This window comes from Rhopilema esculentum, chromosome 21 (assembly GCF_057945365.1).
Source record: "Rhopilema esculentum isolate cy_ngs chromosome 21, ASM5794536v1, whole genome shotgun sequence".
NCBI lineage: Eukaryota > Metazoa > Cnidaria > Scyphozoa > Rhizostomeae > Rhizostomatidae > Rhopilema > Rhopilema esculentum.
This window is the reverse complement of record NC_142835.1, coordinates 11,126,370-11,153,488: the sequence shown is the minus strand read 5'-3', so window position 1 is coordinate 11,153,488 and position 27,119 is coordinate 11,126,370. Positions and strand designations below refer to the sequence as shown.

General features: G+C 34.8%; 2 protein-coding genes across 4 annotated transcripts; one reads left to right on the top strand and one right to left on the bottom strand.

The window, feature by feature from the left end:
* Positions 1–1,515: 1,515 nt before the first annotated feature.
* Positions 1,516–13,184, top strand: LOC148957719 (uncharacterized). Of its 2 annotated transcripts, none has more exons than XM_089114911.1 (2): positions 1,516–5,252; positions 7,500–13,184. In XM_089114911.1, exon 2 carries the CDS (start codon positions 7,571–7,573, stop codon positions 7,931–7,933), a length of 363 nt encoding a protein of 120 aa, XP_088971037.1. In that variant the 5' UTR covers positions 1,516–5,252; positions 7,500–7,570; the 3' UTR covers positions 7,934–13,184. The 2 variants fall into 2 exon arrangements, with proteins under 2 accessions (XP_088971037.1, XP_088971036.1); XM_089114910.1 differs by having other exon boundaries at positions 1,517–2,815.
* A 794-nt stretch (positions 13,185–13,978) lies between these two features.
* LOC135684745 (uncharacterized) lies at positions 13,979–24,142 on the bottom strand. Of its 2 annotated transcripts, XM_089114908.1 has the most exons (11): positions 24,025–24,142; positions 23,443–23,688; positions 21,674–21,820; positions 21,133–21,224; positions 20,549–20,596; positions 19,828–19,968; positions 18,767–18,991; positions 17,370–17,567; positions 16,668–16,774; positions 16,093–16,223; positions 13,979–15,146 (listed from the first exon to the last, which is right to left on the bottom strand). In XM_089114908.1, exons 2-11 carry the CDS (start codon positions 23,638–23,640, stop codon positions 15,135–15,137), a joined length of 1,299 nt encoding a protein of 432 aa, XP_088971034.1. In that variant the 5' UTR covers positions 23,641–23,688; positions 24,025–24,142; the 3' UTR covers positions 13,979–15,134. The 2 variants fall into 2 exon arrangements, with proteins under 2 accessions (XP_088971034.1, XP_088971035.1); XM_089114909.1 differs by lacking the exon at positions 24,025–24,142 and having other exon boundaries at positions 23,443–24,000.
* Between the last annotated feature and the right edge of the window lie 2,977 nt (positions 24,143–27,119).

The following is a 27,119-nucleotide window of genomic DNA, read 5'->3' as shown; positions in this document are numbered from 1 at the left end:
CTGCATTGATAATGATTAAGAAATAGAGCTTTTCCAGACAGGTGAACGGGATTGCATGCTCAAATGACGTTGAAAAAGGGAAAACTCGCCCATTTTGAAACTAATTGCCGAAAACTGAGATAAGAAAAGACATGGCCAAAGTTCTATTCTAACTATTGCAATGAAATAGTACTTGTTAACATAACGTGGTTTGAAAAAGCATTTCTCATATTTTTACATCAACTTTGGGCTTATTTTATTGGTTAATGTTATAGAAACTCGGCCACATTCAACTGTTTTGGACTACCAACTACTTTTTTCAATCATTAACTACATATTTTTGGCTCTGAATGTTTAATTCCTTTATTCTATCACTACCTGTCTCTATTTATACTGAAGGCTTTTGAGAGTGTCTATGGCAGCCCCCGGAATGGAGGAAAACCCCCGGAAAAATGTTCGCATGAACCCCCTGAAATGTCTGTTTTGCGAGGCTTAGCGAATTAAGCCAAAAACATTCTCTGGAAACAAACTGTTTCAAATTAAAAAACCCCAAAAAGATTTATTAAAACGTAAGGCCCGTCAGATAAACACTGGATAATCTGCATTTATAAGGCGGCAAGTAGAAGACTTCGCTTCTTGCGATGTCATGATGCACAAAACATGAATGTTATAGACGTTTTTAGCCCACCAGCTTAATTATATTCCATTAAATTTCCTTTTCGCTTTGGGAAGTCAAAGTTAAATCTCCGAAAAATCCCACTAGTCTTATTTGTCTTCGGGTATTTTGATGAATCAGTCTTTAGGCAAAGACATTTAAAACTGTCTTGCAACAGAACAGGTGCTCTTCAAACATGTTATTTGGCAAATAATTCCAAGTTTGGTTTTATACCAGATCTGTTCCCCTTGCTCGAGTCTGTTAGGCAGTGTTTCGCATTTGAGAAATATGTTATATAACAAGGTATATGCTTGACACACAAACAGCAAAAATCGTATACATATTTTATTAAGTTCAACTAAGTATGTTCCATATTTACATGTTATAATTCCATTCATTGTAGCATCAAGTAAATTTGCATATTGTAGCTCCTGTGCACAACAAATTTGACGACTTGACCTTGAAAATTTCATGTTAATTTTAGATTTGCATCAGATAAAAACCAGATAATGTTTTAAGCTCAGACTGCCTGGCCTCTTTTTTATCTGTTATATCTATTTAAATACCTACTGTTAAACATAGTTTATGTGCCAGGTACAGTTGCTACGAAACAAGTGGCAATAAAAAGTTCATGCCAAGAGCTATTAGTATTAAAAAATACTGCAGGGTCCTATTTAGTTTTTTGGCTGTATCACCTGTGGGGTCGTCCACACCCAGCGAGCCCAATGGATGTTGCATTGCAACTTGGTCTATCATAGCCATGTATTAAAAGCTGAAAAAATGTTTATAGAAGTTCGTGAATGATTTTTGCAAGTGATATACATTCCCCAATCCAGAAAAGGACTTCCTGTAGGGCATAAGACGGGTTGGGGGGGGGGGGTGGGGGTTTCCTGTGATAGTCGACTTCAAAGCGCACCGTCATCCCCAATCAGCCATCCAGAAACAGAAGATGGATCTTGGCCAATGACGTCATTGAAAGCACATCTTTTACATTTTGATAGTAGCTTTAATATTTTTCTGTCTTTGCTTTTCAAACTGGCAAGTCAGTCATTGAGCCTTTTCCAACCTAACCATAAGCAAGACTCAAAATACACCGCATGACTCCCGACAAATTCCCTTCTGTTTTGTTTTTGTCCAAACCTTCTTCCTTCGTAGGATGTGCAGAATTATTCTATTGAGAATTTTGATAATTGCAAATTCGTGAAATAACACAGTACAATGCAACAGCGCGAATTTCTTACTGAAAAAGTGTGATTTAGAATGTTTAGGCTGGCAGATTAGTCTGCAAAACGCGCAAAGAAACGGCTTAGCAAGGATTGTTGTCATTATTCGAAGCTGATCTACTTGAACGAGGATATGAACTAGCCATCAGGCTATTTGATATGCAATACTATTTAACAATGCAATGCAATGTTATAGCTACAAAGCTTGCTATTTACTTAGCTTGTTTGTTAAATATTTCTGTTTGTTTTTGTTGTTGTTTGTATGTTATATTATCATAACATATAGTTGATTGTTCATTCCTATTTCTATGGGGTTCCATTTATCAAATGGCATCTTACCCTCGCTTGGAAATAAAAAGATCAAATACACTTTCCATGTTTAATGAATATCCACAGTTCAGACCCTAGACAAATTTTTCTTTGTTATATTGATCCTAGAAATACAGCATTCCGGTTTCCGTTTCGTATCCATTCAAAAACCTTTATCGCCCTAGGGCGCTTAACAGAAAACATCTTATGCAAATTATTTGGCTATCTTCTTCCTAGTCAACAATATGCTTATCAGAATTTTGCTATTAATTAGTTCAGCGGTAGTTTTTCTTCTCAATTTAGATGGTAAGGGGGTAAAATTGAATTATTTTGGCATCGGGTTTACTAGCCACAAATGCTGCAAGTATTGGTAAAACTTAATGCAACTTAAATAGTTATTGGCAGTGGACCCCCGGCTTGGTCTTTTTCTCTTAGGCATGCACCTGTCTCGATCTTTTGTAATATACAACCTTGGTAATGAGTTTGTAAACGTACGAGAGTGTTTTAACTGCAGTTTTTCGGATTCGTTAATCTGGCCTTCGTTCCAGAATCAGTTAAATGTACATTGTGCTGCGATTTCATATCTGATAAAGTTGCTTGGGAGCAAAGAATTTTTGTTATAAGCGCCAAGTAGAAGGAGTATATTCAGGTAGCTCTTTTATTTATGTAATCCTGTTGTCTTTAACTACAAATTAACAAGGAACCCAGTTGCTTTAAAAATATTTGCATATCTATTATATTAAGTTCAGCTGTGTCCTCTTTATTTGAAATATTGATGATTCAGTTTTAATTATTTTTATTACTTTAAGATGCTTCATCTCTCATTATTTAAAGCTACATTTATGTATGGTTTTCTCATTCCTAAATTTTAAAATACAGACTTTGACCAACGTCTTATATAATACCATTTTTAAACTCGTTTTTTGTTATCCTCTACTTCAAAGCACGCCCTGTTTGCTTCAATACAAATTATCCTTAAGCGCTTTCTGGAAAAAGCAACATTGATGCTCCTAGAAAAACATAGTAGACTTGGTTAAACTTTCTTTTGAAAAATGCCAGAACCATTTTTCTCTCTTATACGATATATTTAAAATTTGCAATTTACTGGTATTTTTATTGCAATTTATCGTCAATGGTTGAATTTATCATGATTCAGGGGAATTTTGCTTCAGAGCACTGGCTTGGTTTGTTTTGTTTCACTTTTTGTTTTAGAGACTTTTGCTTGAATCGCCTGTTCTTCTAGCGGTTACTGTCTTTATTCATGTTGTTCTTTGTATAAAATATTTAAACAGTCTTCATCGTATGAAATATTAAGTATTCTACTCAAATTTGCTTATAAAATATTTAAAAATTTGTAAAGTTTCATGCATGTTTGCCTCAAAATTCAATTTGATGATTTGCAGTTATAAAGAAATTCTCAGCCATGCAAAATGTTAAAGAACACTTAGTGGGATTTTCATACTTTGTCTGCTCTCGTCGTCATTATCATAATCATTCCTGTCGTTATTGTTAACGTCGTTAATGTCATCATCGTTTTCATCATCGTCATTATCGTCAATTTTCAGTCATCAATCGCCATCATCGATCGCCAATCATCGTCATTATCAATTGTCAATCGTCAGTCGTCAGTCGTCAATCGCCATCATCAATGGTCAATTGTCAATCGCCATCATCAATCGCCATAATCAGTCGTCAATCGTCACTTGCTCTAGTCAATCATCGTCATCAAAAATCGTCAATCGTCAGTCGTCAATCGACATCATCAATCGACATCATCAATCGCCATCATCAATCGACATCATCAATCGCCATCATCAATCGTTAATTGTCAATCGTCAATCGTCATAGTCAATCATCGTCATCATTAATCGTCAGCATAAATTGTCTATTGTCAATCGTCAATCTTTGTAGTCAATTATCGTCATCGTAAATCGTCAGTCGTTATCATCAATTGTCCATTGTCAATCGTCAATCTTCGCAGTCAATCATAGTCATCATTAATTGTTAATCGCCATCATCAATCGTCAATCGTCAATTGTCATAGTCAATCATTGTCAATCGTCAATTGACAATCGTCAATCTTCGTAGTCAATCATAGTCATCATTAATTGCCAATCGCCATCATCAATCGTCAATTGTCAATCGTCAATTGTCATAGTCAATCATTGTCAATTGTCCATTGTCAATCGTCAATCGTCGTATTCAATCATCGTCATCGTAAATCGTCAATCGTCAATCGTCAATCGTCAATCGCCAAAGTCAATCATCGCCTTCATCAATCTTCATCATCAATCTTCATCATCAATCGTTATTGTCGTAATTTTCGTAATTTTCAACCAACAATAATATCAATCGTTAATCGCCGTAATCAATTCTCGACCATAAGCACCACAACTTGTTAGATGTAATATTCGTTGTAATTTTAAAGGTTGCGCTATGAACATGCTCTTCACAGCAACAATTTCTCCTACATGAAATATTTGAATTCGAACTGAGCTAGTTTTGCGTATTTATTGTTTTGTCTTTATGTACTAGCTGTGTAGTGTGTGGTTCATTCTTGTTGACGTCAGAACCTTACGGCTGTGGCGAGAAGACTCCCATCGACTATATCAGCTTTCTATGCTTAGGCCCAATACGTCATAGGAAGATAAATAGGCATAGCGCGTTAATTTATACCACGTGTTTCGTAATCATCGTTCGTATCTTCATTTTATCGTGCTCTAGTACCTCTGTTTGCGTTATCTTTGGCTAAATTTTCTGGAATTCAAGTGTTTCGTCTCTGTTGCAACTTTCTTGTGAAGCAAAAATGCAGGATTTGATAGCAAGACGCCTGATTGCAAGAGATAACGCATCATCCCTACACCTGCCTAAATGGGTACAGCTGCCACTTAGCAATGTTTCTTCTAGGGCTTGCTCTGTCGCTTGTAGAGCAATGCATGTCATATGCATCGATTAGTTCCCGTTGGGGTGGTTTGTGCTGAAGGCCACCTTATTTCGTGGGAAATTAAACAACTGCTGTTGGCTGAAAATTGTCTGCAGAACACGTTATCTTCGATGAATGTCTTTGTGATCACTTATCATATCAGGTAATTTTGTGTATTTTTCAGCGTCCTACAGCAAAAAAGCTGTTGCTCTAAAATTATTGAGGAAATCGTTGATTGAGATTTCAATGTTTGAATGTAGGGAAAGAGGTCTGCATAGAAAAATTCAAAGCCCTTGTCATTCACGAGGTCTTTTCATGAATATTGGAAGTGTTTTTGGATAATGCATGGCCTTGCCTCAATCCTTCAAACCGATGAAAGTTTGAACTTCAATATATCAGGCGTCCTGACATTGAAAAAAGAAAAATCCTTGCGAGAGATGGAATAATTTGTTTAAAGCAAATTGCTCTCAATAAGCACATCGTCATTCATTTATTCATTTATTCATTCATTCACTTATTCATTCATTCATTCATTCATTCATTCATTCATTCATTCATTCATTCATTCAGTCATTCATTCATTCATTCATTCATTCATTCATTCATTCATTCATACATTCATTCATTTATTCATTCATTCATTCATTCATTCATTCATTCATTCATTCATTCATTCATTCATTCATTCATTCATTCACTCATTCATTCATTCATTCAATCATTCATTCATTCATTCATTCATTCATACATTTATTCATTCATTCATTCATTCATTCATTCATTCATTTATTCATTCATTCATTCATTCATTTATTCATTCATTCATTCATTCATTCATTCATTCATACATTCATTCATTCATTTATTAATTAATTAATTCATTCATTCAATCATTCATTCATCCATTCATTCATTTATTTATTTATTCATTCATTCATTCATTCATTCATTCATTCATTCATTTATTCATTCATTCATTTATTCATTCATTCATTAATTTTTTAATGAATTAATTAATTCATTTATTAATTAATTCATTCATTCATTAACTCATTCATTCATTCATTCATTCATTCATTTATTCATTTATTCATTTATTCATTCATTCATTTATTCATTCATTCATTCGTACATTCATTCATTCATTCATTCATTCATTCATTCATTCATTCATTCATTCATTCATTCATTTATTAATGAATTAATTCATTCATTTATTAATTAATTCATTCATTCATTCATTCCTTCATTCATTCATTCATTCATTCATTCACTCACTCAATCATTCATTCATTCATTCATTCATTCATTCATTCATTCATTCATTCATTCATTCATTCATTCATTCATTCATTCATTCATTCATTCATTCATTCATAATGTGCTTTTTTTGTTTATGCAGTCAAATTTAAAAATGAGTTTAGAATAAATCTGCTCAAGTTTGCTTCAATCGTCTAGAGAAAGTTTGGTTTATATAGTGGAATGAACAATGTTTGCAACAATCAAATTTGGTGAACATATTTTCATTAAGTGAATACATATTTCGTGCACAGTACAAGTTTCCAACCTGGTGTCAACGCTTCTACGTTTTGTTTTAATGTTATGATCACTATTGTTCAAAAAATTTACTTTGTTCAGCGCGGGGCCCTAAAATCCGCTGGGCTTAGGGCCATGCCTTTGGGTAAATCTGGCCTTGACGGGAGCTTCAATTGCTGTGTGTCAGTCTCCATGGTTATATAGAAAAAGGCAAAATTGGACAAAAAATTGCTTTTTTCACAAATCACATCAGCAATTGAAAAATGTCCAAGAAAACACCACAATCTGCCCCGATTATCAACCATTTTGCTTGTATGGGCTAATTTGAGAGAGGGGGTAAAAAAGAAATTTCTTGTATGCGCCTCTTAAGGAAACCTCTTTTCCTCGTCTTCACTGCAAAGCTGCATACTTGAATAATTTGGGACACACTTTAAAATGCCTCTTCTTAATAATTAATGGTAAGCTCTTAACTGAAAAGCTGACAGAGAATTGTTGTCTGCAACCCCTGGGCTAAGAGCTAGTATGTATGTCTCCTGCTCTACACAGACGCTTTTTCCCAGTCTTCGCTCTGTTTTCAAAACAAAAATCTATAATAAGCTGTCGTTTTGTGTCTGCGTCATGTGTAGTGAAGTCGAGACTGTTTTTTTTTATGTTTCAAGGATACTTGAAAGTCTGAGAAAAGACGTAAGACATTTCTATCTTTTCGAATAGCAAATTGCTAACGAAATTAACTCGTCACTTAGAACAAACGTTGCATTATAGAACAATAAATATTCTTAAATGGGCCTCAAATATATTTCCAAAATAATATGATGAACAATAATTAAGAAATCATGCATTATTTAAACCCGAGACTTACTTTTTTGTTTTTAAGGGAAGACAGATCAAAGGAAGGAAGTAATATTAGATTATTTCACGCGCCAGAGTATTGCATTGCAGTGTATAATGAGCAACAAAGACGGAATGACTTTTCCTGGAGGCTGTTTTGTGAATCTTTGCGATATTGAAGACGAGACTGTAGCGAGAAAAAGGAAAAATGCTTTGAGTGCAATCGATATGCAATTGGCAGAAGAAACAAAACATATATCAAAGGAGAAAACTCCGCGAAGAAAGGACGGAAAAAGTCAGGGAATTACTGCAAAGTGTCAATTAAAAGCAGAAGATACAAAAAATGAAGGCAGATGGACTGGAGAGCGGAATATGCACAGAAGGAAACAAGGGGTGGTGGTCGGAATTGATCCCAAAGTTGACGAATATGTGAAAAAATTGAAGCAGGCGGATAAGGAATTGAATTTGGAAGCCAAGTGACAATCCACTGATGCAATAAATCACCCAGGCAAGGGTAATTACCTTCCTTTTGGCTGTTTTCTTTTTATTAAGAATAAAGGCAAAATATAATGGGAAATTTCCACCAGTCTAATAATACGCTACTAAAAACTTTCTGATGCTTGGACATTTCAGGTGAACTCTGCCTTGGGCATCTCATTTGTTAAGTTGGATGTATAATAATGGTGTATTGTATATTTATATATTTGGTGTTAAAACCGGTAAGTTTTAAGGAATAAAATGAATTCGTGGTTCCCAAATTTGAAAGCCAGAGACAATTTATTTGTGAAATTTTTATTAGATAAAGTCGAGCAAAAAAAACACTTTGATAATCACTTGAAATTTCTTTCTCCTTACAGTTTATTTTTTTATGCGTTTTTCACAATCCAGCTAATCGTCTTCTAAGATTTTCTTCAAAACATTTTTTATTGCTTATCTAATATCCCGTAAGAAATTGTTGGGAACGATAACACTGGATAGTGAAAAAAATTGGTTTCTCACACAATATTTTTGTCACTTAGGTTTTTATTTTTCTAAATGAAAATTTCGGAAGATTTTACAAGATTTTTCTAAATGAAAAAAGATTAAACTACATTTAACGATATAAATAGCTGTCTGTTTATTTAAGTAGATAATTTGCGCTGATGCAACATTTCCTGACTATCAGCGATCTTGCACGATTGCTTGCTATTGTTGACTGCAAGGGGATTCAGCTCTCCAGTACACCCTGTCCCCTACTCCTCAAATACGCTTTCTCGATTAAATAGGAAAATAGCGATAGAAAATTGGGATTTTCCTGATACTGTTTTTTGGAAATGGTTTGAATAGCTTTGGGGAAGGTCAAGTTAATTATCAAGAATCCGAGACATCGTATAATTGAACAAAGATTAATGTAAAAGAAAATTCGCCATTTGTTGATGCACAACTTTTAGCATTATATTGTTTCGAAATTGTTTCCTTTTATGTAAATCAATTTTAAAACGGGTAAAATGAGATATGCCGTATTTTATTTAAAAATTAATGAAACCTGTAATGCTTTTTAAACATATTATGTTCAGCGCAAATCCACCAGCATATTTGTTAACAAAATGTAACAGATATGCAGTGAAATTCTGAAAAACGCTTCGCTCTTTCAACTTGTTTTGTCTTTTATGTTTCTTGCTGGTGTTAACTCTTTATCATAATTCTAAAGAATCTTGCCACTTCAAGATGAGCAGGTATTGGCTGCTAATAAGTAATTTTATCCCAAGGGAATTTTACAACTTTTGTTTGAGATCAGTGAAAATCTGCGTCACTATGCTGGTGAGAAATGTTTAAGGTATTAGCAAAAGCGGCTGTCGAATTTATTAAACCTGGAATTTTTGCTTTGGATTCTCACAGCGTTGCAGTCGCTTAAATTGCAGGTAATGAAATATTTTACAGTCTTTGAAATAACACTTTTTTCAAAACAAAACATAACTCTTCTTGTTCTGCTTGCTGGATGCCTGGTGCCTGGGGATTGGAGAGCAAGCAGTACATAGCTCGCTGTTGAGGATATCCCCAAGGCCGCCGAGAGGGGGAAAACTTTCAGTGAACATTTGCCATTTTGTGTTTACCTCTCTATCATGCATCGACACCCTCTTTTTGGTACCGTGCAAATATTTGGCCGTAACACATTCGTAGCAATCAACATTCATGACATTGCCCATTCGTAGCGCATTCAATCGATTTTGCACAACTAGAGTGCTTTTTATCTTTAATGTTTTGAGATTAAAATTCAAAAATTCTAAAAAAAATTTTGTGATGCCTTCACTAAAGAACTTATAGTGCCCTAGAGATACGCGGAAATTTTCTGTGGCCACGCCCTTCAGATCCTCGGAGTACTACAGAACATCCATCTTCGGAAAAATTTCGTCACAAATTTTCTAAAGGTCTTTTTCAAGATTATACAAAAATATAGTATGCAAGAATCGAGGTCATCATTTTTTCTCTTAATGGGTTTACAGACTGCGATTCCATATAAGCAGCTCAAAGCAGCTTTTTGTGTCGTAAAAAGAGATCTTTGAACCGCAGATATATTTTTAACACATTTTCCAGTCACTTCACCAAGCTGAACACATGAGTACATTTTCCAATATACCAGACTCAAAGGAGAATAGGTCAAGAATATTCTGTTAGATTTTTCGATGAATTTGCTTTTATGCTACCACATAGGAAGTAGTAGCCAATCATTTTATAGCCAGGCCCTATTCCCCAAAAAGTATGGTGTGGGACCATACTTCTTGCCTATAACCTTTAAATTAGTAAACAGGCTTTTTATTCAGGGATCATCTTGTTTCTGCATGATAAACAATTCTGAAAAAATTATATCGCCCTTATCTAATTTTACGATTTAAATGTCTACACTAAACAAGTCAACACGGCATAAGCAAATCTACATGAGCACTTAACCAGTTTTCAGCAGTAAAATAGAATTAACAGAGCCCGAGTTAACACAGCAGTAAAATAAAATTTCTAAATAGTTAGCAAGATAGTTACATGGCTACAACTGAAACATACATTTATGACTTTTAGTGATTTTCAACCTTAAAAAGAACTTAATAACCTTAAAAGAATTTTTTTAAGGTATCCTTGTCTTAGAATGTTGTGTAAAGGGATCAAAAGTTATTGCAGCTGATTTTGAAGCGAACGAAAGGGTTTTGAAAAGTGCATGTTTTAGTAAGTATGCCAACTACTTTGTAATCTAAGGTACCCCAAAACACCCCAATGGGTACATCATTAAGAAATGGTCATAAATTTGGCATAATGCAGGAGGGGGCGAAGGGTATTCTGTGGGGGTACGAAAAAGAAATATTTAAATCAGCATTTTTACCTGATTCAAATGATGTATCCAAATTTTAGCTTGTTTCTGTAGAGGCTAATATTTATCACTTTGTTTCTTTTGAAAAAACTAAACCATCAGCGCTTCTATACTGTACTAAAATAGGCTTTATCTTTAAATTGTCCAATATTCTTGGCCTATTTGTCTAATATAATGCCTACTTTAAGTTTAAAGACTTTTCTTTCATTTTTGTCTCGTTATTTTCACGACAGTCAAGTCTCTAGTTGTGTTTTCGTCACACACCAAAGTTGAGAATCTTTTATCTGACATTGCTGTTTCAAATATCAGTGGTTAATATATCCGCTGCCATCGATCGTGAAATTCTTGGGTAAAGAATATTTTGGCTCTTTCTCTCGAAATTCTATCTTGAAGAATGAGTCATACAGCCTGACTCTTGTTTACAGGAAGTCAGTGTAGAAAATGTGTTTCCTTACTTATTAGTGAAGTCCTTATGGTTCTCTTAATCCCAGCAGCTATTTAAACGAGATTCTTGTGCATTAAAAATAAGAAATTTAGAGATTCAAAGAATTTGAATAATAAATCAATCATAAATTATTAATGACAAGTAATAAATCCGTTTTAATTGTTAACCATGAAATCAAAAGCAAAAAGACACCGCTAAATTGTCATCCCAAGAATGATAGAGAGTTAATCTTCAATTTTATTCTTATCATCGGGAATCTCTTTGCTTAAGTCGATTTTTATTAATTATTTTCATTACTATAAAAAGTAAGAATATCAAGACTTTATTGGTTAATTTTTCCTTACGTTTTCAACCCAACCATGTCCTAGGCTGTCCTAGGCACTTTTAAATCACATCTGTGCGTAAACCCATCAATTTGTTTCATTATACATTAATTTATTTCAAGCAAATTAGTAATGTGAAATAAGTAGATGAATACGGCATCCTAAAAATGGATACGGCGAGAATGGATACCAAAACAAAAGGGTTTTCCAGAAGGGTAGATAAATAGTGACGTAAATAAGCTGGTGCATAGTACAAAAGAGAAAGAGATGAATTAATTTAACAGTTAATCAGTATAATTTATAAACACTCGAGTTGATCAGTGTGACCAGTGCTATTACTGTGTATATCAACAAAGTGAGTAAAAAAGCAAGAAGGATAGGCATCAGCTGAATATGCGACAAACTTGTCTAAAAGCATCCTTCAAGTAATTATTGTTTATAATATATGCACATGATTTTGACGTGGTTCTTTTGCCGAAATCATACAAGCTGAGTGAACTGCTGTCGATGGGATCTTCACAGCCATGATGTCAAATGGCGCCCAACATGGTTTTAATGCGAGCAGCGTAATGGATGTGCTTCTAGTATAGTTGCTGGAAAGCTGTTTAAAGGCCGGGTTACACGATCACTTTTTACCATCACTTTTTTCGATATTGGACCAACATGCTGAAAAGTGATCGTGTAACATACTAAAATTGTCCATTTTCGCTGCAGAATTTAATGTGCTTATCAAGTGTTAATCCTCTATCATTGGAAATTTTGCTCTGAACGAAAGCAAAATCGAGTTTATCACTTTTTTCAAAGGCGCCGACAATTCTTACGTCACATAATGTTTTGATGAGAAGGGAAAAAAAATAGAAGATCACAACCTGACAAGCGGATTTCAAAACCTCAGTTTATTAATAAGAATTTTTGGGAGATTGTTTTGAGCATCTGGCATACCATCAAGATTTGAAATCATGCTTACCTCAAAACTTGCCTATGCGAATCAACCTCCGTTTGCAGTAATAAACCAACAACTTCAAATTCGATCTTCCTCATTTACGAAGAAATCGGCTGACTTGACCAGCACATTAACACAAATTTTCATAATATCTTTAAAAGTCATTTGACATAGATTTTAATTCTCTGATTACCGTTTCACAATGAAAGCGTTGTTTCTCTGTTGTAAGCTTGGGTAGAAAATACACCATTTTCAAGATACGAGAAATTAATACGAGACTTTGAACTTCAGTACCCCAAGAAGGTAAAGTAATATTGAAGAATGTGAAAAACCAGCTTTTTTCTATTCTCGATTTGAATTTTTACATTGCTTGTTAATTTATACTGTACATTAATTACAATACAAAAATGCAAGGATTATATCACAGGAAACAAATTGGCAATGAATTTCTTGTTGCTGTTACATAAAAAAATAAGGCTGAAAAACTACTTAAAATTGGCATAGTAGTAACTTCATTTTAAACGTTATACTGTTATGGTTCTTTCGGGTCTTAACTGTAATGGTTCATTCATCAAACCATAAGCAAACTAGAAAAGGCGTTGTCATTTAAGCAAATATAGCTAACAGATATTTTGCTGCCTTACAATTTAACGAATCATTTAGTAATTCTAAACAGTTGCAATGGTGGAAAGAAGGAACATTGTTCGAGAGTCTATGTCGAGACTCTTGCGTCACGAGCCGAAAAATGTGATTGGAGAGGGACGGTAAAATCTAATCTAAAATCTATATCTTAAACTATTAAGGCTGGAAAGCCAATTTGAACACCTCCGGACAGTGAAATTCGCAACGGTTTTAAAAAGCAATTTAAAGTTAAGCTGCCGAAAGATTAAAGTGATTAGTAGAAAAACCAAGTAATCTAGTGTGGGAAGTTCATAGCAAAGTGAACTAAAAGACTATAAGCTCGTCTCTGCGAACTTCTGAACAGCAAAAATCTTCTGGGAGTAGGCCAAAGCTAACGCTGGATTTCGTTTTAGTGACGTATGTATCGGGGTTGCTAGACACAGATATGAAACTAAGAGACCTTTTGTACCCCACGTGACCAGTTTTGCAACACAAAATCATTTTCCTTAAAAGTTGTGGAGAGGGAAACAGGATAACTTGAATTGTTTTCTGAATAACTTGGGAATAAAAACTTTTAAACTACAAGAGATTTGACTCCAAAACATTAGAAGTTTACTTTCTGCACCCGAACCAACTTCGTCCAGATCTTAGGTCATAAGTGCAAAAAAGTTGTTCGGATAGACCAGGCTGTTCGGATAGACAGAAGGCCCCGCAGAAGACCTATCAGGACAAATTTTCTTCCGGATAAAATTTGTTGAGGTCAGTGTTAACAAAGCTTTAGTAGAACTTTGAAGCAACAGGTGATCAAAAATTAATTAATTTGAAGCTCTTAGCTCAAAAGAAAGCAAAAGACAAAACAGGGAACTCGTTTGTATTTATGATAATTTAATTGCTACTGTTATTACAAAAATAAGTAGCAAAAAAGTCACATAGAAACCTGAAACATGATTAAATATGTACATAACAAACAGGTCCGTCGCTAGCTTTTGTGCTCAAGGGGGGCTTCCAAGTCCAAATAGCAACTGGAAGGGACGCCCTCTAGTGGATAAGGAATGACTTTAAAGTCTGCAAGGGGAAACCTTAAGTATCTTCTATTTACTCTCTAGTGAAATAAGAATTTTTCTAACGAACGTTTACAGCCTTTATCTGTCGTTGGGGGAAATTCTTATTGGAGAACACTCTCCCAGCAAACGGTACGTTTTACTCCTGCGTCAATAATTCTTAGATTAGAATCTAAAAAAACTCAGGGTATTGTAACATGCGAAGATTCCAATCTGAAACTTTCACAACATAGACTGATTGTAACTCCTACATAGACTGAAGACTACCCACGACAATCTCAGAACTGATTTAAGAGATGATTAAAGCCTTTCCAAAGAAATACTTTTGAATGAAATCTTATTCTAAATAATACCAATCTTCCTATTCTTCCTATTCTTCCTAAAGATTTTCCTATTTTTATCAAATTTTCCACAAATTGAGAAGATAAAACGCTCTTTGGGTTAGAAAAGAATCGAAAAGGCACCTCATGTACCTTAGAGTATACATAACAAACATAAAATAATTGGCTTTAAAACTTTCATGCACCAGTTATAATTCAAGAGCTACAATATGAATATTAACAATATCTTTTCTGCATTGTGGTCCAAAGGAATTTGAAGCAGTATGTTGTGAAATAAGGTATTTAAACGCTTATAAAAGATCCAAACTCATTTGATTTACGTGTTTTCTACATTTATTACTAAAAGTAACACCTGTTGTTGCGGCGAATTTATATAATATGGCAACGATAATAAACCTTATTTATGAAAACATCTTAAATACAAAACATATTAGCATCAATTCAAAAATATACAATTTTTGATTATTTTACTCCTTACGTTTTACTATGTACTAAATAAAAATATCATGAATAGCTACATAAAACAATAATCAATTGTCATTTGCGGTATGATGACCAAAAAACATCTCAGTTTGTTTCGAATGACAATGACTTGGCTGATCTTAACACTTTATACTTTTCGCTGAAAAAAAAGGTGAGCTGGTAATTTCTGGGGTATGGCAATAGTTACGTTGGTTGTAAGCAGCAATTCAGAAGAAAAGAAAGGATTGTTGGGATATATCAGCGGGGCAGTGTGAATTTCATCTAAGTGCGGACAAATAGTTAGGATTTCCTAACACATTTTTTTATAATTGAATAGAATCATCAATTGAGTTCAATTAATAATGAACTTGTCGAGTCTCAGAATGCAGTCATCCCCAACACTATTGGCATTTTATTAACATTTTTTTATCGTCAGAAATAAGTCTGAGAATTATCAATAAACTTGAGTTACATGAAACTATATCAGGTGTAAAATGACTAAGTTACGATGCTTAAATAAGAAGAAAACTTATTTGTAAAATATTAAAAAAATTAAACAAGTACCCCCTGAAAACATCTAAGTTAACTTGATCCTTGATTATCAAAAATAAACCAAAAGCTTGCGGTTAATCCAAGAAATAAAACCTAAAACCCCTAGCAGAATCGTAATAGCGCTGTGGCAAATCAACTTCTTGGAAACTAACGAGATAGCAAACGCAAATAGGATTCAGACATCTAGTTTTCTTTGGGAGAACGTGAAAATGAGATTTTGGTAAAACACAGTTCTCACTGGTGCAAATCAGTGTGCGTAGACAATTTTTTAAGCAAACTATTTGTAAAATCGCGATGTAGCAGAAGGCTGTGATCGACTGCTATGAATGAATGCCCAAACCAGGTACGGTATACCCATGGCATCATAAGCTCAAATGCGAAAAGAAAGCTTTATCTTCCAGTACAAATGTTGTTTCTTAAAAAGCTCTCTGCTCTCGCTGTTACAAAATAGTTTGGCATATCAAGTAACTCAATTAAAACACTAAATCTAACCCTCATAACGCAAAAGACTACAAATTTCTACCTGAAATACACCAACATGAAAACTAATGTACCTTGCCTGGCTTTCCTTTCCCTTTGCCTCTTTTTTTCTTCTTTTTTCCTGCAGTTCCCAAGGTAAGAATCTTGTTGAATGTATCCGGATGCATTCGATGTGTAACCCAGACCGTTAGATTTGAAAGACCAGCTAAAAATATGAAAATGTGTTTTATTACATATATCTTTTTCTCTCAATATGCCATCTAAGTGTTTTAGAACTGTGTATCTTTACAATGGTTGAACACTGTATGACATTATTATAACTAGTTTTTCGTTAAGTGCCGGATGAGAATCCAAAAGCAGGTCAAAACTGAAAGTCAATCAAATTTTGTTTACTATGCACGAATGCGCTATTGGACAGACTAGAAGACATGCTTTCTTAGACTAAATTTCAAGTAAACCAGATTTTAAATGGAAAGCTCAGGGGCAAAAATCAAAAGCAGTTCAGAAAACCAGAGAGTTCAGAAAACGAGAGTTTATAGCTAAGAGCTATGGGAGGTTGGAGAAGAACTAATTTTCTGCAGCCATGTTTACTTGAACGTACCTACGGCAGTGTCTGTCATGCACCTTGTAATTTTAAATGCAAACCTACCTTCCTTGCGGTCTTGTAAGCCCCCCAAAATCTCCCGTCCTCCAAGATCTCCGATGAGATTATCATCAATGTCTAACTCTTTAAGATCAGCTGACGTGGAGATCCACCTGCAAAATTGGGTACAAAACTCATTGATATGTCAGTTAACAGAAAGCAAAGTATAATTGAGATATTCAAGGCGTTCAAGCCTCACTTAAGTTATAGTTAATAAATGCGAAATACACAATATTACAAAAGATAACACAGAGGATGCAATGTTTTAAGATCAAAATTTTCAAATCATTTAGAACGATGTCACTCCGAAAATCTGTTTCTTTTTTATTCGTGACAAATGATTTACTTATTTATTCTTTCATTTATTCTTTCATTAATTCTCTCATTCATTCATTCTCTCATTCATTTATTCATTCATTCATTCATTCATTCATTCATTCATTCATTCATTCATTCATTCATTCATTCATTCATTCATTCATTCATTCATTCATTCATTCATTCATTCATTCATTCATTCATCCCTTTAACTGTCATTGCTTTCCACACCTGCATACTGAGAACGTTGAAAAAAGTTCAAATTCCATAATGATAGTGACTTGCTAAGGCCCAAGTATCAAAAAGTCTAGTTTTGTTTTGATGTAAAAGTAAGTTTTCAGTGAACCGCATAAAAAAACACGTAAATAAAAGCTTTGGAAGTTTCATTACCTTCTTAGAAGCCTCATTGTCAAAACGGGGCCATACTTCAAGGCAATACCGTGAGAATCGATGCAGTTATCCATTACATGGAGCTTTGTTAGCCAGGGACCTACTTTCGGCGGCGGTGGCGGCGCTTTCTTTTTGGGAGATTTCTTCCTTTTTTTCTTCGCCGACTTTCTACCAGTACTGGTAGTAGAAGAGATAGGTCTGCAGATCAAAACATTATAAAAAGTTAATGAACTGAAGGAAATTTCACAAACGTAAATATTATGATATAGAGATCTTGTCTACTTTGTACTCAGCAACGTTCAATTGTTTATTTTGCTAGCTAAAAGTAGCATAGCCGAAGGTGTCGTTTGGAGTAAGAGCCAGATGACCTTGTGTGACCTCGAATGACTTTTTGAGAAATTGTTCAATGGAAAGGATAAGCAAACATAAAAAATAAGCAATAACTGAACTGAAAAGGCAGTAGCTGGATAAAATTGTAAGTTCTATCTAGTTCTACGACCAACACCTGCGTGTACATCTGCTAAGATCAATTATAAATGGCAGAGTCACTACAAATCAAATGAGATTTAATAGTGGGAACAATGCACAATATTGCGAAGGTCCATATTTTAGGGATGTATGAGAAATAATATGGTTAACATTATCAGAATGTATTTGTAGTTTTATTTGTTTTAAATGTTAGAAGATAACGTTATCGACCTCGTTTAGAAGATTACGTCATCCTCCTGTGTTGCTTTGAGGAAGACTATGTGCTTTTGTAAAAAAGTAGGACCAAGCCAAAAATGATGAGATGCTGTTGTTAGGAGAACTGTGTATTGATGAACGAGTTGCTTACACATGGTACAGGTGTACCCACTTGATTTTCACAAATTATTTTCTTCTAGAATAATCCAATGCTCTAAGTAAAGCCAAATACATCTTATCTATATATCAAATATATAGAACTTTGAGTTTCTTTAGGACGGCTCCGAACTTCTTGCACATGCAAAATTTGATTTGTTTCAGGGAGAATTCCAGCTTTGGTTGGATAATCGACAAACGTTTAACGTGCCGTAAGCTCATCTAAGATGTTATTTTCTCGTAAAATCGTAAGCCCGAGCTCAGTCTACTTCCTCCCCGAAGAAAAGCATGAATTTCCGCCACTGCATTTGAACAACATAAAGTTGATTTGCGGTTTAGCTTGGGCTGTGAATTAGGTGGCGTTGCAAATGATAATTCTTGATAGAGAGGAAATACATGCTATAACACGCCAAAGAGAAAAGTTGACTTTCTGCAAGCTCTGGCAAACTTTGCTTGATATTATCTCAAATTTGATAACTAGGAAGTCAAGGCAACCAAAACACATTGTTTCTTCCCAAAACATTACTTCTTCTATTGATTAAATAGAAAAGCCTTACTTTACGCTTATATTGCTTTTCGTGGACAAGGCACTGCTGCTTCTGATTTTAGACATACTTGTTGGGACGCCAAGGAACCTTTGCCCACCGGTTTCAGAGGAAGAAGCCTGGTTTCTTTCATTCTCTTTCTTTTCCCTTGCTTCTTGTTCGGACTTATCAACTAGCAACCGGATGAGTTCAACCAATCCTTCACATTCCAGTTTGTTTCCATCTAGATAAAGCTCGCTGATCAAAGAAAGAATTAGAGAAAATTATAAGCGTGAAAAGCTTCCAATAGAGATAAAATTGCCAGCAATGAAAATGTGCTTCAACCCTCAACCCTATTTACATTTCAATTAATAGGAGAAGAGGTAAAGTCAAGTTACAGGTTTGAAGATGAAAGGGGCGGCCAGTTGACAATAAAAACACTTCAACAATGTCAAGGTTTACTCGGATCTCTCATTAAATATATTTACTTAGTTTTTGCTGTACAGATAGCTTTAAAACATTTTTTTGGTGATGCAAAAATTTATAAATTTCTATGAAAAAGCAAACATTGTGAAACATGCTACTAAAGCTTTCTGTTTGTAACCTTTCAGAGCATAAAACGTCAGAACATATATCGAACACTCTAGGCTAGGAAATATATATACCCAATTGTGAACCAAAATAGGCCAATCAAAAACGCGACTGTTGACTGTTTAGGTTGTTGCACAGGACTGTTGAGGTTGCCCAATCGAATTCCTTATGTCTACAAAAAGGCGATTTTTTTTACTTTTATGCATATTATAGATTCTAAAACTTTCCATCTAGCAGTTTTCAACATTTGTCTTTGCGGGTGCTGTTTTAATTAGCTGTTACACCATGGGATTTCGTGAATTTCAGCCCATAATCTGTCCAGTTCTGCTACAGGGAATTTCTGTATAGCCCTATCAAGACAGCAACCAACACTATAAAAAAGACTGGTAAACACCAATCAAAAAATCAAAATGTGCGTTTTGCTAGCAACAATTTGAAAATGGCTACAATAACTTCATCTCAAGCAGTGAGACTGCACATGACAAGGTGAAACGTGAACTAACCTGACTGCACTCTCACTAACAGCTTTACCGAGACTGGAGCCAGATTCAGATGAAAGATTGCAGAATTTCAAGCTCAGTTTTGTCAGTGATTTGTTTCCAACTAGACCAGTACATATGGCTGCGCAACCTTGGTCACCAAATCTAGAGAAAAATCAAAACATCTATCAATGTCACTTCTTGGTAGCCCTGTTCTTATCCTTAATTTACCTTTTGTATATCATGTAATTCACTATATATATTATGCTAGTTCTTTTGTTTTCTACCTTTCAAAAATTGTTATATCCCCCTTTACGTTTTATTTCTGCTACTTGTAATACCGATACTGGAAGGCAATTCTTTAAAAAGATGGAGCTTGAAAATTGGTAAATATGAGAGTTTTCATTTTCCATAGATGTTACTCATGAATTTTTCAAATGTTCCCACTTTTCGTGTCATTTTGAAATTTTTGAAAAGGAAAAGCTAACGTAATTCCACACTGCTCACTGATGAAATGTACTATGTAATTAATCTGCTAAGCGTAAACATCTCTCCATAGGACTGATGCTAGAATCGACTGACAGTTGTTAGTCTCCAGAACAAAAACTGTTCCTGTTGACAGTATCCGTGTGATATTATCATATTCCATGCTATTACATGAAGTATTAATTGTTTCAGTGAAAAGGTAGAGAGAGTCCTGCCACCAATTTGGAGCTATTCTCTTAATATAAAACAGAAAACTCACTCGTTGTAATCCAGCACAAGAGCAGACAGGCTACAGGTTGTGAGACAGCTATGAAAAAAACGAAAAAATTTATCAATTGCAGATCATTTTGCTTAAAAATTGAAGCTTCTATATTTCAGCTTCTCAGTTACAACACTTATGCATAGCCTCTATAAGTGATATAATTTATAGAGTAAAGGATTCAAGAATGGGTCATTCTGTTAAATGAATATTCTTTTCATATGATTATCAAATGATTATGTCTTAGCACCAATTTATTATGGAGCTGGGTTGCTGAAGAGACAAGCATTCAAAAGAAGATCAATCAGTAAAAAACTGCAATGCACAGGGCTGAAAAGCAAAGTTGGAATGGCAATTACATGTATGGAAGTTTGCAATTTTTCCATTCTAATTTGAGTTTTTTGTTGGCTATAATCAAGGATGATTAAAGCCCTTCTGGAACCTGGTAGCTAAAAGCTGAAACAATGAAAATCTATTGAAAGCTAAATCTGAATAAATATCCCAACTTTCTGTATATAGTTTTCGTTTTTGCTCAATATTGTTTGTTATCCAAAGTGATAGGGAAATGATAAGTATATACTTACTCCTTGAAACTCTCCAAAGAGAAGCCATCAATCTTGCAATCAACAAGCTCAAGGTAATTTAAAGAGTACATCGGCTGCTGAAAGAAATTGCTCTGAAAGGTAAACAAAATCCAAATTAGTGATGGAACATCACTGCAATTCCTAAATGAAAACAATTCCTAAATGAAATTACTTGTGTCTTAACATTTCTTCAAAACATTTTATTGAAAGCTGGTCACTACCAAAAGGCGAAAAATAAAATTGAAAAGAACACAACATCTAAATTGACTTTTGCTTTAATTTATCACTGCAGGAAACCTTTGATGCTACAATTTGAGAGAAGTGACAGAAAGTGCAGACAAAGTTGCACCATTAATTACAAAAACTTGTAAGTTATCTAAATTTGAAGAAGAATACTGAGAGGAAGCAAAAGCATGTTGGTGTGAAATTTTGTTTGGCCAAACTGGTTAGAAAAGTTTCGCTAGAAGGTCCTTAAGAGGCTAATAGAACAAAAGTGAGTAATTATAAGAATATCATAAACCTCTCGTTTATTTTAACATACCAATGCTAAAAGGTCTTCATACTTCACAGTTATCTCCCAAATAAACATCTCCTTCAAATGAAGGTATCTTATGCTACGAATCGCTGCAATTACTGGTGACAACTTTACTTTGAGCTCTTCATCTGCAGGACCATTTGTCAAAATTATCTGGAAATAAAGAATAAGTAACTACCCTTCTTTTTAAAAAACATGGAATTAAAAAACACAAGGCTCAAATACCCTAAAGACAAAGAAACGTCTAAGAAACATTGTCAGATTCAGAGAAAGGGTAAAGGAAAAAAAAGTCAAATGCTTTCATTAGATTTATTTTTCCCTTTCCCTCTCTCTAAAAAATGAATCGAATCTACTGTCTTCATTGTATGCTGAGAATTGAAGAGGCACATAGATCTGGAAGCTAGGGCTACAGACCTTCTCTAATTGGTACATTAAAACGAGTATGTTCTCAAGAAACATTTAAGAAGCATTAGGGGCTCATATCAACAAATTGTTATAAAACTTTGAGCCTAACTGGTGTAAAAAAAGATGTGCATAGAAATGTTCAAAACTAACAAGATCCCTATAAATAGAAATGTCCCTAGGAATTTATTGTCCATTAGTTTCAAAACTTCCTTGGAACTGAAGAAAAATACATTATATCCAAAACCGACAAGAAAATTAGATAAACCCCAGGCCTGTTTGTAAAAAATAGCCCACTCGAGTGGCCCATCACTCATGTGACTTCTCTTGCATGAGCGATCAATCTGATAGTGATAAAAATGATCCTGTTAGAAGATACCCTTTTATTTGAGGTAATATGAAATGGAAACAAATTTTTGAGATGACCTTTAATGCACTCCAAATTAAGTATCTAATGCACAAAGATTAAATAACCAATATAAATCTTCGTTTATAAATTTTATGTACATCACAAAGGACTAGACGTTAATGACAGATGACTGCAAATGTTCCAAGTGCTAATGTAGTTCAAATATTAAGTGCCTATAGTATTCCATTGCAATGTTGTTGATTCAGCTTACTTATATTTACTGTGTTTTGATATACTGGCTTTGTATTGTGAATGTCACTTCTTAGGTCAAAAGAAATGTGTTAATTGATAAGACATTTATTCCTCACAATTTGCATGCATGCAACGTTGGGTTTGCATGAGTGCTGATGTCATCACGAGTGTTTGCTCGCATCAAACGAAAAAGCCTGATACCCATAGATTTTTCATTATTATATCTTATTTACATAATGCCAAAATCAAGCTCAATTTTTTTAATTCTGCTACGAGTTTGCACTATCTTTCCTGGAAATAAAAATTTGATCATTTCAATAACAACCTAATGAACCCATAAGAACCAATTTTCCTTGTTGCCTCATAGCTAATACAATTTCTAAGCTTTACAACAAAATGTATGATATAATAGAAACTGTATCAGCGATACGATGCCACAAAGTACAAGACGATCCACGATTATACCATTATACAAGATGATTTACTAAACTATACCACAAGAGGTGCAATCAAGCACATCTTTCCAGCAGCCAACAAACAATGATGAAAAAATCAAGCACTAGCAGTTTAACAAACAAAGTAGAATAAAAAATAGAGGGGTGCAATGACTTGAAGGTAGCAAGAAAAATATTATTACATCATTATTCAAACCAAAGACTCATAAGAAATCATTGCATTCCTCCTACGTGCTTTTACTGAATTTTAAAAATGCATTCCTGCATTACTAACCTTAAGAAAGAATTAACCCAGCAAACATTTATTAGAAAAATACCTTGGAAAGAAGCTGTCCTTCATCTGCATACCTCCTCATTTGCTTTATAACATCCTGGTGGCACAATGAGTGCACTGTAGCACATTTTGATTCATAATTATTTCTAAGCTCTTTCAAAAGAATTGCAATCTTTAATTTCTCCTCTTCCCGCTTCTTCTCTTTCAATCCTTTTTTCTGCCCTTTTTTCTTTGGTGGCATTCTGGCTTGATCCTAATCTAATTTCATTGTAGTATGACGATATCCATTCTACAAAATCAAATTTACGAATGTCTTTATTTCTCTCCAAGTATTTTAAGAGATATTATCTTTTGCAAACATAGGAAGAATCCAGCTAACCAATGCCGTATTGAATAAAAATTGATACCGCAACACTGTCTTTGGATGACGGTCAGTCTGACAACCTCCCAAATAATTTCCTACTCTTCATGGCATCAGTCCTTGATTGGGCTAAATTAGAGATTAAACTCTAGCTAGAGAGCCTACATTAAATCTTTAGAACTACAGTAAACGATGATATTTGAGACATTTTCTATTCCTCTCGAATATGCAGAGTTAGATCAATGTAAATTGTGAAAACCATACCAATCTTGTAAGATTCATGGTGCTATAAATTAACTTGGTAAACTCAATCGAGAACTTCATTGCCCTTTTGGCAGCCATGTTTAAAGAATCCGTTACCATAGATACTATCATATCAACGTGAGGCTGCCTGAGCCTGTATCACGGTAATGTATGAACATGTGATAGGTGTTTCAAAAACAGTGACAAAGAGTAGAAAGTTGTCATTTTGGCTAATTACAGGTCTGGGATCTGGAGCGCAGGGATTTCATAATGAAAGCACGGCTCTGGAGTCTAAAATTTAACAACCCTAGCGAAGGAATCCGGTGAGTTCGACGAACAAAAACAAATTCAAGCTGGCGACATCGGCTCAATAATTCAGTGATAACAATTTTTGAGAAACCCTTCAAAACGAACCATGCCGTTAAAATGTTGCAAAAATTCTGCACTTTTCACCTGCTTCCAATTTTTTTAAACTAAGAAACATTTGCGCTACAAGCTTTCCGCAATTCAACTGATTTCAAATCAACGGGGAACATCAAAGTCAAGTGACAGGTCAGGGACTCAGATAAAATGGCCCAGTGAAACATAATAATTTTGATACAATTTAGTTCTTGAAACACAAATACAACGTTTTTACTATCATTCGGGAAAAAATTGCATGAAGATGCAATTAATCAATGAAAAGAGAAGCACAATATTTGATAACATTTTAGCAGTTGTTTCAAAGCAGCTTAGGAGTATATCTATCCTAAGGTACATTTGAACTTCTTTGCTACTTTCTTTGTAGTAATGTAAACTTTTCATTTTGAACTCCAGTTAAAACTACAATTACAAATCTCACTATTACAAGGTAGTTTGTAACTGGCTAGTCTGTGTTTACAAAATAAAAACTATTACAATCGTAGTAATGAGAAAAAAAAATGTTAAAAGGGGAGAAGATCTGGATATGTCAAAGTTTTGTTTCTACAGCAGAATATATACTATGTGGTGCGAATGGAGATGCTTGTAAGTTTGGAGATGAGATAGCGTTTCTGTTGATGATCAATGGACAAAGAGTCACACATGTCGATGAATGAGCTGCAGAAGTTGCCAAAAATACCAAGTGAACTTATGGAAAGATTGACAAACGAGACTGACCAAAATTGACGATTTAAGTAAGATACGAGGGTGGCATATTTCTCTGACTTTCTGACAGCATAGATTTGTTTCAAAGCCTATGGTTAGCTCTAAAACGTACAGACAGTTTTCCTTAGTTTTGAGAAGTAAGTCAGGGCGTAGTTGATCTCCAGTTATGATAAAAGGGGAAAGAAAGCCTGGTAAATCTGCGTAGAGAGAAGACCCATTTATTGCTTGGAAGGAAGTGGCTAGAAAGTTTAATGCAGAATTATGACGCCAAGTATAGCGGCCTTGGTCAAGGTACACTTTGCATCCAGCAACAACGTGTAGAAGTGTTTCTGGAAGAAGATAGAATTCACAGTAAGGTGTTTGACTAAGGTTCCATTTGAACAGCTTTTACGAGTTGGAAGATTGTTGTTAAGATACTTGATGGTAAAGTTAAAGATGTTACTAGGCAGATTGCTCTGTGTACTTGACCAAATACCGTTCAGCTTTTCCAGTGAATGTTTCAGTAGGAAGGTAATTGTAGCTCCCTGAGATGGTAAGTTTTGAGAAAGACGTTCTTTGTTGTCTGATTAGACAGCCTTTAGTACCTCTTTCGGATTACAATAAGAATAACTAATATTTTGACAGGTTGACTTGTTCAGACATAAACTATTTGCTATCATTCAAGGACCTGTGTTCCTATCAACAATCACTGTAATTAAAATTGCTTTAAAAAGTAGAATAAAATGTCAAATGGATAACATCAAGATAGCATAATGTACAATTAAAAGATAAGAATTCATTAGGTTCAAATGCCTTTTATTCTTGGACATCTACAAAGACTTCGACAGTTTTAGTTCCTTTTTGAATAGCAAGATTGATATTTCGTCACGGGTTTTTTTTTGAGTCGGTTGAACATGCGGGCTCCCTGGCTCTTTTGAGTAACCATTTAGGTCTTCGGGTAGTAGATTATGCAATGATTTAAGCTCGTCAATGGCCACCCTCGTGCTTTGTGTTTTTTCAATGCTGTCCCATGACGTTATCTTTGCTCTAGGGCTGACAATTCTGGCTGCTCCATTTTGTATATACTGTAGCTTGTTTAGTATTTACCGGCAGCTTTGTAAGTTCTGTTTTCTGTTAACATTTTTTAAAATTTTGGGTAATGGCATCACGAGAGGTCTTGCTCTTTCTCTCGATGCCAAATTTTTTACACTTCTTGTTTCTTGAACTTGTTTACATAGGGCAAAAGAGTCAATCTTTGGGCATCCAATGTGCATCAAATTACCCAAAGGGCCTTGAAGTCTAGAGGGGCCTCATAAAGTAATAAATCCCATTTAAAGAATTTAATTAATCAAACGTTACGAAAGTATGCCTAAAATTAGCACAATTTTTTACGAGTGTAACCTTAGAATTGTCTTTAAAAAATCTTGTCAGTTTTCAAGAGACATCACTGTTACATAGCTTCCCACCTTCCAGACTTTAACGGGACAGCCCCGATATCAAGACTCTATCCTGACCACCCGGACTGAGAGATTTATCCCAAACTGATGCAAATCCACTCAAATTTTTTGCGTATTCTAAAATAACGACTCCAGAAAATTGATTGAAACCATCAAATAGCTTTCAGCCTGTGGATATTCATTTAGGAGTAGGCTTGCATGAGAAACAAATCGTTTCAAAGAATGCATTATTTTGCGAACTGGAAGCATCGAAATTCGAATATATTTCTTTCCTTCGGCAGCAACCGGTGTCCACGCCACACACCCCAATGTGGAGGGGCAAACAATGTCAAGATATTTGAATAAAGGAAAGCAGGCTGCTCGACGGACCCCAATGGAACGCTTATGATTAAAAGTCGATAAAAATGTAGAAGATGAAGAAGAATTTTCTATCCTATTATTGGAAAAAAATGGGGAGGGGGCATAGCCCCTGCTTGCCAAATGGCTGCGCGATGTCTGCACACAACACCTCTCCCCCCCACAATCTGGCCTGCTTCGCGGGGGCCCTGCGTGTGC

Bases quoted from the DNA above. Each gene is read 5' to 3' on its own strand.
- LOC148957719 (XM_089114911.1), top strand. From the start codon at position 7,571: ATGAGCAACAAAGACGGAATGACTTTTCCTGGAGGCTGTTTTGTGAAT.
- LOC135684745 (XM_089114908.1), bottom strand. From the start codon at position 23,640: ATGCCACCAAAGAAAAAAGGGCAGAAAAAAGGATTGAAAGAGAAGAAG. The intron at 21,225-21,673 runs GTATGTTAAAAT...TTTACCTTTCAG, and splicing joins ATGAAGACCTTTTAGCATTG to AGCAATTTCTTTCAGCAGCC. The intron at 19,969-20,548 runs GTGAGTTTTCTG...ATTTTTCTCTAG, and splicing joins CTTGTGCTGGATTACAACGA to ATTTGGTGACCAAGGTTGCG.